Below are 13,205 nucleotides of genomic sequence, written 5' to 3'. Positions count from 1 at the left end.
AACACAGCACTATGTGCCTTTCCCTAGAACACAGCACTGTGTGCCTTTCCCCTAGAACACAGCACTATGTGCCTTTCCCTAGAACACAGTCTTTCCCGATAACACAACTCTATGTGCCTTTCCCTAGAACACGGCACCATGTGACTTCTCTAAGAATACAGCACTATGTGCAAGGACACTATACTATGTGCAAGGACACAGCACTATGTGCAAGGACACAGCACTATGTGCCTTTCCCGCGGACATAGGACTATGTGCCATCCTCAACAACACAGAACTATGTGTCTTACCTGAGAATACAGCACTATGTGCAAGGACACAGTGTTGTGTACCTTCAACACCATGTGCCTTCTTCAAGGACACAGCACTATGTGCCTTCAACATTATGTGCCTTCTTCAAGGACACAGCACTGTGTGCCTTCAACACTATGTGCCTTCCTCAAGGACACAGCACTATGTGCCTTTAACACTATGTGCCTTCTTCAAGGACACAGCATTATGTGCCTTCAACACTATGTGCCTTCTTCAAGGACACAGCACTATGTGCCTTCAACACTATGTGCCTTCTTCAAGGACACAGCACTATGTGCCTTCAACACTATGTGCCTTCCTCAAGGACACAGCACTGTGTGCCTTCAACACTATGTGCCTTCTTCAAGGACACAGCACTATGTGCCTTACTCAAGGACACAGCACTGTGTGCCTTCAACACTATGTGCCTTCTTCAAGGACACAGCACTATGTGCCTTCCTCAAGGACATAGCATTATATGCCTTCCTCAAGGACACAGCACTACGTGCCTTCAACGCAGTGTGCCTTCCTCAAGGACACAGCACTGTGTGCCTTCAACACTATGTGCCTTCCTCAAGGACACAGCATTATATGCCTTCCTCAAGGACACAGCACTACGTGCCTTCCTCAAGGATACAGCACTGTGTGCCTTCAACACTATGTGCCTTCCTCAAGGACACAGCACTACGTGCCTTCCTCAAGGACACAGCACTGTGTGCCTTCCTCAAGGACACAACACTATGTGCCTTCAACACTATGTGCCTTCCTCAAGGACACAACACTATGTGCCTTCCTCAAGGACACAACACTATGTGCCTGTGCCTTCCTCAACACAATGTGCCTTCCTCAAGAACACATCACAATGTGTCTTCCTCAAGGACACAATTAACACTATATCGAAACGGGGCCTCGAACCCTGAACCAGTGAACACCAGGTCTGAGGTCCAACAGCTGCCCAGTCCTGCCACGTCGTGTCAGTGCCCGACCTGCCGGCGGCGACAGAGCTGTATAATTCTAATCCCTGCCCTCTGTGTGGCACGGAGCAAGGGTCAGTTTCGGGCCGTCAACAAGGGGCGTTAATCATTCACGGACCCCATCCCCAAGAGCCGTGCAGAGTGCATGCTGTTCACTGCCCACCCCGCCCCGCCCTGACTTGTGGACTTGACCCTCTGGTAATCCGATCACACTTCTCCTACCACACTACACTGCAGTGTCCTCACCTGGGGCAACGATTGCGACTTTGTGTCCGTGTCCACTCACACAGAAGTAACGTCAGTTACACACTGCAGTTATTATTATTTTTTTTTCTTTCTTTCTTTCTTTCTTTCTTTATTATTTATTTTTTGTACGCTTACAGTTGACTTCAGTTTTTGCGCCTTATAAATATCATTATTATTTGTAGTACTTTTTAAAAAAATGTATTTATCTATTAATTAATTATTTATTTATTTACTTATTTCTTTTTTATTTTATTCTTTTATTTTTTGTTTGTTTTGTTTTGTTTTGTAATTTTTTTTAAATATTTAATTTATTTATTCTTTTTTTTTCTTTCTCAAGGCCTGACTAAGCGCATTGGGTTTCGCTGCTGGTCAAGCATCTGCTTGGCAGATGTGGTGTAGCGTATATGGATTTGTCGGAACGCGGTGACGCCTCCTTGAGCTACTGATACTGATACTGATACTGCAGTTGCCTACTTTGCAAAATATCACAAGTACAGCGCCATCTTTGTGAAGAGCAGGCGACTGTGTGAGCGTGTTCACATCAAATATGGGTGCCCGCATTATAAGCATGAGTATTGTTTTATATGTTCACGTCACATATAAGTGTCCTCGTTATAAACAAGAGTACTGAAAACATGTGTTTACGTCAAACATGCGTGTCTGTACTATAAACAAGAGCACTGTGTTTACGTATTCACACATGAGTGCCTTCTTCACAACTGAACAATAATATTGTGCATGCATGTTCACATCATGCGTGTGGATGTCCTCTTTTTTTTTCTTTTTTTTTTTAAATAAGAGTTACTGTGTTCGCATCACACATGAATACCCTTATCACTGCAGGAAATAAAAGTACTTACTATGCATAGCTTTTCACTTCAGTAATGAGGATATTCCTATTTCTGTGTCTTGGTAGTATGTAAATGAATTATATACACAGTACCCTTGTGTATGGAAACGGCATCCGTGTGTTAAAGTCAAAATGTATGTGTTTATAATGAGGGAACTCGTACGTTGTGTAAACGTGCATACATTGCATTGTGTAAACGTGCATACATTGCATTGTGTAAACGTGCATACATTGCATTTGTGTCTTTTCAGAGGTACGTCCGTGTGTGGTGTGAGCGAACGTGCATGCGTGGTGTCAATATAAACAAGAATAAGGTAATGATTTGACAAGATGTAAGCGTATAATGATTTGACAAGATGTAAGCGTATAATAGAGGTTAACGTTGTTTTGTTGTTGTCGTTTTCTTTATTGTTGTTGGTAAGTTGTTGTTTTTGTTTGTTGTTGTTTGTTTGTGTGTGTGTGTGTGTGTGTGCGTGCGTGCGTGGACCAATCACCGACCAACTGCAGCAGTAGGGAGCGTAGTATCCGGCACATCTTCCTCAGTCACCAGCACTGACAATCAACCAGGGCCTCGTCATCATAAACAGACCACCAACAACGATAGCAGTAGCTACAAGAAAGAATATGATAATCATAATGATTAGTAGTGAACTGAGGACACACGCACATGCGCGCATATCAGTTGCACCCTAGGTAGACGGGCGCAATAGCCGACTGGATAAAGCGTCGGGCTTTCAATCTGAGGGTTCCGGGTTCGAATCTCGGTGACGGCGCCTTGTGGGTAGAGGGTGGAGATGTCACCGAGCTCCCAGGCCAACATACGTGCAGACCTGCCTGTGCCTGAATCCCCTTCGTGTGTCAGTATACGCAAGCAGAAGATCAACTTAATACGCACGTTAAAGATCCTGTAATCAATGTCAGCGTTCGGTGGGTTATGGAAATAAGAACATATCCAGCATGCACACCCCCGAAAACGGAGTATAGCTGCCTACATGACGGGGAAAAAACGGCCATACACGTAAAGCTCACCCATGTAAATACGAGTGAACATGGGAGTTGCAGCCCACGAACGAAGAAGAAGAAGCTTATAATCATAGTTGTCTGCCCGCCCCTCAAATCAATCTTCGCAATAGATCTTTATGCCCCGAAAGACAAGGCGGCTGCATGTGACGCTAATGAAACACATGCAGGATATCTGTTATCTCTGAAAACGGAGTATAGCTGCCTACATGGCGGTCATAATATGTAAAAACCCACTTGTACATACGACTGAACGTGGGAGTTGCAGCCCGCAAACGAAAACAAAAATCCTGTTTGGCCCCAAGCTCCACAACAACTATACATGCTGCTTCTAAGAAATACTACCATGTTCATCAGAATTATAGTATCAGAATCATGTATGGCTGTATCCCCTAGCCCCTCCCCCCCCCTACCCTCTTCCCCCCTCCCACCACCACCACCCTCGATCGGTCTCAGTTGCAACAACGAAATGCTGCTTCCCCAAAATAATCCCATGTTGATTACAGTTTCCCGGGCACTTGGAGAAACTGAAAGAGAACACAAGTACGCCAGTTTTGGAAAACAGTAGAGGAGGTGCAGGGTAATGTGTGTGTGTGTGTGTGTGTGTGTGTGTGTGTGTGTGTTGGGGCTCATGTACGTTTATGTGTATTTGACTGTACTTTTATATCTGTGAAACTGCATGTTTGGTGCATATCTGTTATGCATATGTGGGTGTATGTGTGAATGTGTGTCTCCATGTTTTACATTCATTTGCTTATTTATCATCATTGTTGTCTTTTTTTTTCTTTCTTTTTTTTAAAATTTTTATTATTACTACTACTACTACCACTACTACTACTACTTTTTTTTTATATTATAATTATTATTTATTTATTTATCTATCTATTTATTTATGTACACTTATATTTGACTTCATCAAGTTTTTGCGCCTTATGTATATTATTGGTAGTGGTAGTAGTTGTTTTTTTTTTTTTTTTAATGTATTTATCTATTATTTATTCACTCTTCTCTCTCTCTCTCTCTCTCTCTCTCTCTCTCTCTCTCTCTCACAAGGCCTGACTAAGCGCGTTGGGTTACACTGCTGGTCAGGCATCTGCTTGGCAGATGTGGTGTAGCGTATATCGATTTGTCCGAACGCAGTGACGCCTCCTTCAGCTACTGAAACTGAAACCGAAACTGGAAAACAATAATTAATTCGCTGAAACGTTGCCAAGATTATTTTCTCTTCGTTGTGGAGCTTCGGTCTCCAAATTGGACTCTTAGTTCACAGTGACCATCATAACGTACTCGTCACTCGCGTGCTTGTGAATCAATGGACTGACCCCGATACACGCACGGTACAGGCCTACCATCACTTATTTCTGTGGGAGCAGACATCGGTTCAGTTTCATAGTGATCCTAACACTCTCCCTATTGAACTGCAACGACGTCACCCCGTCTATATAAAGAACTCGCCCGTCTCCCGTCCACTGCCTTTGGACTGGGATGAAAGTTGGTTTTCTTGGAAGGCTAGTTTCGTCCTTATTCGACTGGCTCACACATACAGACTCACAGTCACACTGACACACACACACACACACACACACACGTGTACCCGGCACACGCGCGCGCGTGCACACGCATACACGCACGCACACACACTCACACAACGGCACACACACACACGCACTGATGCACATACACGCGTGTGTTACATTTTTCATATACGGGGCTTCTTAGGTGATCGTAACGGTACTAGTTTCAGTTTGTTTCTTTTTCCACGGAGAAGAATGATCCATGACAACAGCCAATATTTTGAACCGCTATGACTAGAATATTGAACTGACAACAGCTTGCTCTACCTCCATTTTGCCAAGTCATGATGAACATTATGATGACATTGTGATGGAAAATGATCAGTGTCCGCTCATCATGTGTCAAGTTTCACTGCTGCAGTCTGTGAGTCCTGTTCAAAAACGGCAGGGTGGTTTGCTGTGTTTCACCTGGTGGGAAGTCGGTATATAACTGATTGAAACACATTGTTATCAAATGATGATGATGATGATGATATAATGATAATAGTCACAGTGACGTGACGTGCCTTGCCCCACGCAGGCAGCTGCACACACACACACACACGTACACACTCACACACACACACACACACGTACACACTCTCACACACACACACACACACACACACCGTGACACTCTGATACCGCGCCCGGCCGGGTGCGCACACAAAATAAAACAGAAGACAAAAGCGACACACACACACATCAGTGCACACACGCACGCACGCACGCGCACACACACACACACACACACACACACACACACACTGATACCGCGCGCACACCGGCCGGCACCAAAAAGCAGAAGGAAAAACGACTGATCACATTCCGTATTGTAAATTCTTTAAGTACAGTCATCTCCACGGCCGATCAAAGAAGGAAACGCCGGTGACAATGACTCCAGTTATACTGTCATTCATATGCAATTAGATTTCAACATTATTGCATCTCAGTGTGTTGCAATCATCGGCCGTCAAATGAAACCAACACTTAAAATGATCAGTCAAATTCCTGAGCACGGTATATAAGCTGTTAGTTTGTTGTTGCTCGGCTGTTAATGTGTTCTAACATGGTTTCTGAATCACTAAATATTTCTTTAAACCACACGCCGGCGTACTCACTTACACACACACACACACACACACACACACACACACACACACACACACACACTGACACACACACACACACACACACACACACTGACACACAAACACACACTGACACACACACACACACACACACACACACACACACACACACACACACAGGGAAAGGGGGTTATACTGAAAATGACATAACTTCGTACTGGCACATGCACGCACACCCATCAACACACACACACACACACACACAATCACACACACACACACACACACACACACACACACACACAATCACACACAATCACACACAAGAGAGACTGGGAGGGTGCGGGGGGGTGGGGGGGGGGTGCGCACTGGTGCAAGCATAGCGAAAGAGGCCCGTGGTACGAGACCCCCCCACCCCCTTCCCCTCAACCCCCTTCCAAGCCACCCACCCCCAGTTCTGTCTTTTCCTGTCGGAAAGAGAAAGAAAGGCCAAACTGTGCACGCTGTGGGCCCCACACAGCATTGCTTCGCGGAGCTGGCTGCTTGGGGCGTTGAAAACAACTGCAACTGCCTGCGTGGGGCAAGCCGCGTCACGTCACTGTGACTTCACCCGTATAAAGTCCAGTCCACAATTTCGATTTTTCATCCGTGCAGACGAACGTCGCTGGCAACATGTCAGCCTCCGCATCTTTCAGCTCTATTTACACTGGGACACGGGAAAGCAATGGAGTTATTCGGGCTCTTCTTACAGGTCAGATTCAAACAAGTGGTTGTCTGTGTTCATTAAGTGATGTTTGTGTCACCTGATTTATTTTCATCTGCATCGTTGTGGGAAAAAAGAAAAAGATTATCGCTCAACATCCAGTGTGACATTGGCGGAAAGTAGGGTGTTCTTGTGAAAGTGAAACTGAAACCATTTTTAATTTCCCTGTGTTTTCGAACGAATTTTGAAAGTTTTGAGATACGTGATTTTGCAAAGCTGCTTACATTGCACCAGTGCTAATTTTCATTGCTGTAAATGCTAAGCACAATGGTGATATTGTTGAGATTTCTCCGACCATGTAGAAATTCTATACATGTATTGATTTACTATTGACTAATTGATCCACAGTGAAACACATTCCAAGCCCCACAGCCTGGGGCCTGAAGCTCACTTGGTCTGCCCAGGCCGTTCTAGTAAATTGTCAAGCACGTTGCACACACACGCGCACACACACACACACACACACACACACACAAGGGAGGACAGGGATTTTCACTGTTTGACAGGGGCAATAGCCAAGTGGTTTAAGCCTTGGACTTTCAATCTGAGGGTCCCGGGTTCGGGTTTGAATCATGGTAATGGGGCCTGGTGGGTAAAGGGTGGAGATTTTTCCGATCTCCCAGGTCAATATATGTGCAGACCTGCTAGTGCCTGAACCCCCTTTGTGTGTTTACACACGCAGAAGATCAAATACGCACACGTTATGGAGACACGAAAATATCCAACTTGCATGAACCACGACAAAATCATCAGCAAGTCAATCTTGGTCGTGTAATGGAAAGAAAAAGAATAAGGGAGTTTTTGTTCAAACAAACTAATGAATGCACACATGCAGGTGCGTACACACACACACACACACACACACACACACACACATATATATATACCTGCTTCCACTATATAATTTTAATACTTTTATGATATACCCACGTGTATCATTTTTTTTTAAGTGGTTAAAATCTGTCAGCCCTGAAATATAGGACTAGAATAAATCTGTTGGTGTGCTGTCTGTTCCATAACTTAATGGATATCATATAAAGATATATTGTGATAATTGTACACATCCAGTTGTACAACAACAAAAACTCCTGAACATGTCATGCTGCCATTTACACAAATCGTACACTGACACAGTTTCTGTTTGTCTTTCAGTCTTTGTTGTAACTTGTATTCTCTTCTAATTTATAAAGCTGAGATAAGAGTTTTCTTGGGCAGTAATAGGAAGGAAGTTACTCATCACAGAGTTGGGAGAGGTGTTGCTGGCATGAAGGGGATGCCCACTGACTTGACTGTGGTGGAAAGGCAGTGAATATTTAAAGATGAGTTTTATACTTAAAGGGTCAGAATGCTTTGGGTAGACTTGGTGGGCAGTTAGTTATGGATATTCATAGGCATATGAAAATATTACTTGTTCATACTGAGCAGACTCCACATTATTCCATTAAAAAAACAAAAAGTCGGTTTTCTTTTTTCGTTTTTTTATTTTTATTTTTTATTTTTATGCTTAATTCATTTTGACATTCACTCTTTGAATCAGGAAATGACTGCACATTGAGATGTATAACTTGACATTTTAAGAACCCTGAATGACTCTTTCAGTCTTTCAAATAAACAAATGAAAAAATCCAGCAAAAAGTAGTCTAAGATGTATCTTTATCACATCTGCTGACAAAAACAAAAGAGGGAGAGACTCAGAGAGAGAGAACATAAAAAAATCAGCTATGCAAATTAAAAGATTTATATGTTGACATGTCACTATAAGTGATCTGTGGTCAGTGGTTTAACCCTATATATATATATATATATATATATATATATATATTGACATGTCACTATAAGTGATTTGTGGTCAATGGTTTAACCCTGTTGAGCAGCTTGGACTGACCATTCTATAAATACTGCACAGTCTTCTTGTCCAGAATTTGGTTCACAGTCATATGGTTGAAATAACTAACGTGAATTCATTCTTTTCTCAGGGAAAGCACAATAGATTTTTTTTTCCTATTTGTAAATGTCTTGGGCATATTTTTAAGATTAGGCATAAATGCATGATAATAATAATAATGATGGTAATGACAACAATAATAACAGATTTATTTGACACAGATATAAATCAACTGCAGATATCTTCATTTGACACAGATAGTGTCTCATCTGAAAGACTAGCACCCATACCACCATTGCTTGATATTTAATTTGGAGAGGAGTTGGGGGTGTGTGTGTGGGGAGGGGGAAGAATTCTAGTTCTTAGCCTGTTTTAGTTGTCATTCTATCCATTTGGCCACAAGTTGACTGAACATCATATGCCATGATTTGTGTCTTCTCTTTCCAGTTGACTGATGGTTGAGACCCTGTTTGTTTTGATTTGATTCAGACCTGTACCAGATCACGATGGCCTATGCTTACTGGAAGAGCGGCAAGATGAACGACAAGGCAGTCTTCGACCTCTGCTTCCGACGGAACCCCTTCAAAGGGGAGTTCACTCTCTTTGCTGGGCTGGAGGAGTGTGTCAAACTCTTGCAGAACTTCCACTTCTCTAAGAGTGGTAAGCTGTTGCTTTGTGTATTCAGTTAGCTGACTGTGATTGGTTGATATCTGTGTGTGTGTGTGTGTGTGTGTGTGTGTGTGTGTGTGTGTGTGTATTTGTGTTTGCAACAGAACTGTGATGAGTAAAGAAAATAATTGGAGCAGTTTAATTCAGTATTGTCATGATGTTACATTGCCGTATATTGGTTGTTAGTATAGAACTTTTTGTACTTTTGCCCAACTCTGGTGTGTGTGTGTGTGTGTGTGTGTGTGTGTGTGTGTGTGTGTGTGTGTGTGTGTGAAAGTGATAGATAAAGGGGAGAGAGAAGAAAAAAAAAGAATTCATGAATGTGTTGGAGAGAAAAATATGTGCATGTGTGTACATGCATGTCAAATATGTATATTATATCCCAACTTATGTTTTTTTCCATAGAAAATATATTCTGAACCAGTTTTCGGTAGCTGAAGCCAATCTAGTTCACCATTCTCACTTGGTTACAGGGATCCCTTCAGTCTTAAAAACAATGAGTACAGGGGGAGGAGGCGTGTGTGTGTTTGTGTAGGGGAGGGGGGGGGTAAGATTAAACGGAACCATCATAACACACAATATTTCTTTTCTCACGTGCAGTTTGATTTTTTTGTTGAGATTGCATTTTCCTGTCACATGGCTGTGCATTTATTGCATGGACACTCAGCTCAAGTTTTCCTCCTTATCTTTCAGTGTTGGTGATGGTGAGTAGGTTCACTACGCTGCCTTTGTCTGTGGTTAACTTCATCCCTTCGTGATGTCTCCTGTGGCAAATTGTGTTCACTTCTCAGCACTATACAGAAAACAGACTGGAACAGATTACTTTATAATTTATTATTATCTTCATTCAGAGAAATCAGTTCGTGGTGTACAACATTTAACTCTCTCCATACGAACGGCGAAAGAGACGACGTTAACAGCATTTCACCCCAGTTACCATCATCAAAATGTTGCAAGCGGAAGGCTCTTATACTGAAGAGGTGAATGTTGACAAAGGATACCACAATTCTGATGACGGAAGCTAAAGGTTGGGTCATTCGGACACCCACTGGACATCCGAGGGGTCTGTGTAGAGGAGAAGAGAGGACTGGCCGTACTGAGTGAGTTAAGCAACAGACAAGAATCACCGTCACTCAGTATGTGAAGACATATATATAATGCTTAAATGTTAACTCGAAGCTAACCTCACATACAGTCAGTTATGGTGAAATTCACAAAGCTCCTTAAACCTACTCCCTCAACAAAAGAAAAAAAAATTAGTCAGTGCTTCTGAACTATTATTGTAAGATTCTTGCATTTAAACACTCTGTTCATGTCTGTTTGCAGGGCTAGAAATTCCCACGTAACGTTTTTTGGTTAAGAAAAACAACAACAACTCAACTCTACTTGTGCCCCCCAATTTCTTCTGCCCTCCCTGTTTATTTGATATAGAGAGACAGTTGAAGTAACTACCAGGAATAACAAGTCTGCAGACAGGATTCAAAGTACTGCTAGCAGTATATTTTACTGGAAAAGAGGGTGTAATTGCTTTGTTACAAACAGTGAGAAGAAAATATATCAAGTCCCCACAGATAATTTCAAGTCCGGTACATTATCTCATTTCCACGTTGACACGTTCTGTTCACAGAATATGCCTGGTTTTAGAGAAAAGAGGAGGGGAGGTGAGGTGGGGGTAGTGGGGAGGGGGGGCTGGGGGGTGGGGGCTGTGGGGGGGGGAGGGTGTGATAGGTCTGCACTGAGGCTGACTGCTCAGTCACATTTCCACTGACACTGTCACAACCTGGTCACCCAGAGGACTAGAGAGAATATTTCCACTTGCCCGCCAGGTTTATATGTCCTGGATAATCCGACAGATGGGAATCAGGATCCCTGGTTTGACACTCTTTGCCCTGCCTTCTGGCATTGACTTGGATCCTGTTGTGGAAATGGTCTGAACTGAAAGGCCAGTTCATGAACAATTGCAAACAAAATCTTGGTGACATTGTATGAGGTACAGCTGCTGGAACTGATCTCTGTGATGTGTTGTGTGGAGGTGGGTGTTGTGTGTGTATGTGTTGTCAGAGTGTGTGTAATGTGTGTGTTGTGTGGAGGTGGGTGTTGTGTGTGTATGTGTTGTCAGAGTGTGTGTAATGTGTGTGTTGTGTGGAGGTGGGTGTTGTGTGTGTGTGTTGTCAGAGTGTGTGTAATGTGTGTGTTGTGTGGAGGTGGGTGTTGTGTGTGTATGTGTTGTCAGAGTGTGTGTAATGTGTGTGTTGTGTGGAGGTGGGTGTTGTGTGTGTGTGTTGTCAGAGTGTGTGTAATGTGTGTGTTGTGTGGAGGTGGGTGTTGTGTGTGTATGTGTTGTCAGAGTGTGTGTAATGTGTGTGTTGTGTGGAGGTGGGTGTTGTGTGTGTATGTGTTGTCAGAGTGTGTGTAATGTGTGTGTTGTGTGGAGGTGGGTGTTGTGTGTATGTGTTGTCAGAGTGTGTGTAATGTGTGTGTTGTGTGGAGGTGGGTGTTGTGTGTGTATGTGTTGTCAGAGTGTGTGTAATGTGTGTGTTGTGTGGAGGTGGGTGTTGTGTGTGTATGTGTTGTCAGAGTGTGTGTAATGTGTGTGTATGTGTTGTCAGAGTGTGTGTAATGTGTGTGTTGTGTATGTCAGCTAGCAAAGTTTGAAACCAGATAGGGGACTTGAGTACTGACAAGGTCACCTTGAGCTCAAGAAAGAGAAATAGGTCACTCATTGGTAGCATGAAGGTGACTCACTCAGTCTGTCAGGAAAACAGTAATACTATAAATGAAGTGTGCTGAATTCGATACTTTTAAATTGCTGTTTATTTCAACGCACTGTATGCTGAATCATTGAGAGAGTTAGATAGAACTACTTAAATGAAAGGTCACATTTATACACAATGTTATGCTCTCCCCCCTGACCCCTTTTCTCTCTCTCTCTGTGTCTCTGTCTCTCTCTCTGTCTCTCTCTCTCTCTCTCTCTCTCTCTCTGTCTCTCACACACACACGTACATGCACACACGCATGCAAATACACACACACACACACACACACACACACACACACACACACACACAACACAACACAACACAACACAACACAACACAACACAACGCAACACAACACACGCACACACACACACACACACACACACACACACACACTGGGACTAGCTAAAATTGTTTCATGATTATGTTTTTAGGAAGAATGTTCTGTAATATTATGCAGAAGACATAAAATGTAGGCAACACCAACTCATTATTTGACAGGTGATTCATTTATTTTATTTTCTTGTATGAAAGAAATAGCCTGTATATATTACTGTGATCTAATATTTGGTATGTTATTTTTTTACAACTAAATTGTTTCATTCTGTGTAGTTGAATCATAATGATTTTGTGAAATGAGATGATGGAAACAAAATTATAGAACCTTGGGTTAAAAAGATAAGAGTAGGATAAAATGAAATATAGGTGACATATACAAGAGACTGTCTTATCTCAGTTGTTGTTTTTTGTGTGTGTGCGTATGCATATGCATGCATTTGCACAAATATGTGTGTGTGTGTTGTCCACACAGGCAGTATGTCACTGCGAGAAAGGCAGTGTTGTCTTTAGAAGTATGTTATATATTTTGGTAATAATACAAATGAAAGTTTAAAACTTTAGACGTTCTGTTGACAATTTTTTGTTGTAGTGTTGATCTGCTATCATTCTGACTCTGACATAACCTTCTAACCTAGTTTCCAGCAGTTACTGATATGGCCTGAGTTTTGCAGTCTTGAAGGACTTTATATAATGACATGATATGCCCCACTTTTTTTGTCTGGAGTCACAAGCAGGTTTACTGTAGCCTGAAGTTTGAACACAACC

General features: G+C 42.6%; 1 protein-coding gene across 1 annotated transcript in view; it reads left to right on the top strand.

The window, feature by feature from the left end:
* The first annotated feature begins 498 nt into the window (after positions 1–498).
* LOC143290717 (nicotinate phosphoribosyltransferase-like) overlaps positions 499–13,205 on the top strand; it is a 43,058-nt gene continuing 30,351 nt past the window's right edge. The window contains exons 1-4 of the mRNA XM_076600232.1: positions 499–1,033; positions 1,243–1,339; positions 6,646–6,776; positions 9,163–9,333. Coding sequence (XP_076456347.1) covers positions 499–1,033; positions 1,243–1,339; positions 6,646–6,776; positions 9,163–9,333 — 934 coding nt within the window. The remainder of the gene's footprint in view (positions 1,034–1,242; positions 1,340–6,645; positions 6,777–9,162; positions 9,334–13,205) is intronic.

The sequence above is a fragment of the Babylonia areolata genome, chromosome 16 (genome assembly GCF_041734735.1).
Source record: "Babylonia areolata isolate BAREFJ2019XMU chromosome 16, ASM4173473v1, whole genome shotgun sequence".
Lineage (NCBI taxonomy): Eukaryota > Metazoa > Mollusca > Gastropoda > Neogastropoda > Buccinidae > Babylonia > Babylonia areolata.
The sequence above is the reverse complement of the archived record's forward strand: the minus strand, read 5'-3'. Positions and strand labels throughout refer to the sequence as shown.